This window comes from Salvelinus namaycush, chromosome 3, assembly GCF_016432855.1.
Source record: "Salvelinus namaycush isolate Seneca chromosome 3, SaNama_1.0, whole genome shotgun sequence".
Taxonomy (NCBI): domain Eukaryota; kingdom Metazoa; phylum Chordata; class Actinopteri; order Salmoniformes; family Salmonidae; genus Salvelinus; species Salvelinus namaycush.
Genome location: NC_052309.1, coordinates 11,582,562 through 11,586,007, shown reverse-complemented (window position 1 = coordinate 11,586,007; position 3,446 = coordinate 11,582,562). Strand labels below are relative to the sequence as shown.

The 3,446-nt window shown below is 41.0% G+C and overlaps 1 protein-coding gene across 1 annotated transcript; it reads left to right on the top strand.

Moving 5' to 3' along the window:
* Positions 1-347: 347 nt before the first annotated feature.
* On the top strand, positions 348-3,094 carry LOC120044937 (growth arrest-specific protein 1-like). The gene has a single exon (XM_038989686.1). It carries the CDS (start codon positions 941-943, stop codon positions 1,727-1,729), a length of 789 nt encoding a protein of 262 aa, XP_038845614.1. The 5' UTR covers positions 348-940; the 3' UTR covers positions 1,730-3,094.
* Positions 3,095-3,446: the final 352 nt, after the last annotated feature.

Sequence of the window (3,446 nt, the reverse complement as noted above, 5' to 3'; positions counted from 1 at the left end):
TGACTTAAATCTTTATTATCAAAATGTACTATCCATTTTCCCCAGTTCACACTAGATTCCACAGCCACTGGGTTAAAATTGGCTATATCATAAAAAAATCATGAAAACAAACATTTGCTTTTTGGTCTTAATTTAAGGTTAGGTTTCGGCATACGGTTAGAAGTGTGGTTAGGTTAGGGTTAGGTTTAAAATGAACATTTTAGAAGATAAACGGTAGAAATGGGCGGGGTTTCTGACTTTGTGGCTGTGGAAGCTAGTGACGACCCTTTTCCCCTGCCAATTCATTGGTCACGTTTCCACCTTCACGTCACTGCCCTGAACAATGTAACAAATCACAACAACTAATTTGACCAATAAGGCAAGGAGGTTTTAGTCAACCGACGCAGATGAACGAGAGAGTCATTCCACAGTCTTCAATGGGGCGCATCGTTCATCGCATTCCTCATTCCTTTACATAATTGTATAGCTAAAGAAGACACCGAATGGCATGCTGCTTGCGCAGATAGCCTAGGATACATCATAAAACTTTTCCTGGAACGGAGTTTGCCTTTCTGAACGGTAAAACGACGACGGAACTGTTCTTTCTACTTCATCTAGTCTGTGCGGCAAAGCAATGGAACGCAGAAGTTGAATAATTCAGTATTGTGAAGCCTCTACTGCTGTGAAGATAAGTGGAGAGTGCCTGTGAACTTGTATTGTAACAGTGTATCAAACTTCGGTGAAAAATTCAAATCGAACAAATTGCAGGCGATGTGCGGTTTTCAAACGGTATCACTGCATTGCACATTATTTTGTGAACCTCGTTCATTCCCCACTGGCGTGTACTGAATGCGAGGGAATGGATTTGGATTACTTGTTTTTGACACAGATTTGATGGAGATACTGCTACACAAATCCATATGTTGAAGTCTTTCATTTATTCGGATCAGTCTACTTCGAAATGGCAAGTTTTGCCGGGTTTATAAAGTGGACTGGGAGATCAACTTTGTATTTATGCTGTGCGTTTGCCCTGTTCGGTTGTATTTGCATCGCGTCCCCTACTCATGGTCGTCGGCTCATCTGTTGGCAAGCCATTATGAAGTGTCATGGAGAGCCGGAGTGCCACTACGCATATGACCAATACCTTTACGCCTGTGCGCCCGTTATCAACGGGAATAGGAAGAAGTGTCCCAGCCACTGCATCTCGTCCCTTATCCAGCTGAATCTAACTGAGACCGGTCCGTCTCTAGAGGACTGTGACTGCGCCTCGGACCCGGTCTGCCGGAGCACCAAACGCGCCATAGAGCCGTGCCTGCCTCGGACCAGCAAAATGGGCTGCACCGAAGCCCGGCGGCAGTGCGAGAGAGATTACCAATGTAGCTCGGCAATGCGTGACTATTTGTTTCACTGCCGTAAACTTTTCGGAGGCGAGAGATGTTCGGACGATTGCAGGAGGGTGATTGCCAACATGCGCAATATACCTAAAGCACAACAACTTGATACTTGTGTTTGTGATGGCACGGAGAGGACGATATGCGAGTACGTCAAAGTTAGTATGAAAAACTTTTGCTTTGACTCTATGGACAGATACGCAGGCAGCGGGTTTTCTGATTCGGACTCTGAAGATGATTATGATGATATGGAGGATTATGTCTATGTGGAAAACGCGAGTGATTCACCTAGATCCGCCTGTCGGGGTGTATGGACTTCTACTGTGGCCACCATTTTGGTTCTAATGCATCTTATCTGATAGGGCAGTCTACCCAAGTTGATTCAGCTGTTGGGGAAGTTGTTAGAGAAATATAGAGGCCTGTGAAAAGTTGACACAGAGAGACAGAATAGCTCATGAAAGTGTTGTAACACCAGCACACCTGCTTTAGCTTATACTTTGTGTGTTTGGAAGATTTTATGGCCTTTGCTCTGCTGTCTAAATAATGGGGCTTCTCAACATTCTATCTGGTGTCAGTCTCTGTGCTGATAGGCTTTGGGTCATCTTGCTCACAAATGTTTATATTTAAAATGTATACATTTTATGTGAATCTCAAAAGTGTATAGATTCATTTCCAGACAGCTGTGCACCTCTAAAATATGTAATTGTTTTAACCAACCCTTGAAGAATGTTCTAGGCCTGCTATAAGCTTCTCCTTACCTTGTGTCTCACAAAATAGCCCAAAAAGTTTGACACCCCATTTTCTTTAATGTGGATAGCCAAGTGACTTGTAAGTGTAGGTATGCATAATGCTGTTTCAAGACAATAGTGAAAACAACAGTATAAAACATGTTCTTGGTCACTTGGCTATAATGGGGACAGACTAATCAAGTTTTCTTTCATTATGAGCTAGACAACAGACATAGGCCTACATTTCATTAAGATGTCATTTAAGCTCTAATCAGTTGGTAATCATCTAAGTGACAGATGTAAAACGCATGCACAGTTTGATTGGTTATTCAATATTATTAGCCTTAATCATGTCCCAGACATTTCCATAAGCTCAGTATCAATATCAAGTTAAAAAACAAGTTAAGGGAGATTATTTTTATATGTCAAATTGTGTGAAGTTAAATTGTACAGTATATTGTATGAATGGATTTTTTTTCCAGAGTTATTTGTTTATTACTGCTAAGAAGATTTTTGCACTGTATAGAAATGTCATGAAATGCTTCACTGTGTCTACATTGTATTTTAGTGAAAATATAAATGTTCTTACTTAAAGTGCTTTTGACTCTTGATTGTTTCCGTGTTAACTCTACTTTATGTAGCCGTATGGGTAGCAGCAGGTGATTTTAGTACTGTGTCTCGCAAATCTTTTGACAGCTGTACCAATGCTTTCTACATCACAAAACCCCCTCAATACAAACCATCAGTTGATCTGAGCTAATGTTATCTGACTCCTAGAGCAAATGAAGAGTCATATTGATATACACTTGACTTTGTCAACATTAATGTTTGCTGAAGGCTACACTGTTAATGCTGGAAGACTGTATAAACCTGAGGACGAAATAGCCTATCTCCTGGGGATTGTTGCTCAGATGGAGCCAAGATGGGCCTGGCTAGTTTATTTATTCTCACCCCATGTGTTTGTTAGAAGAAGCATTCATACAGAGAGGAGAGGGGGCAAGGAAAGCTATGTCTGGGGGAATTGAGACTTAAGTAACCATTACAAATGCACTCCGATTGGACTGCTGTTGGTGTGTATGTGTTTAGCTACGGACCATTGCTATGTATGTGTAACAAAGAAGTTTGTGTTTTTATTTGACACTTTCACATAAACTATACTGTTATTATCATCCTGAACAGAAGTTGAAATGCTGGTTATTGACCTAGGTCTACTTGTAGAAGTTGTAGCCTAGCCTACCCACCACCACCATATACAAAAATAGCATCATCTTGGAGTTCACATAGATTCACAATTGTTTTCTCTCTTGGCATCACTGAGAAACAGAAAAAAAAGATGGTACATCATCCT

Bases quoted from the DNA above. Each gene is read 5' to 3' on its own strand.
- LOC120044937 (XM_038989686.1), top strand. From the start codon at position 941: ATGGCAAGTTTTGCCGGGTTTATAAAGTGGACTGGGAGATCAACTTTG.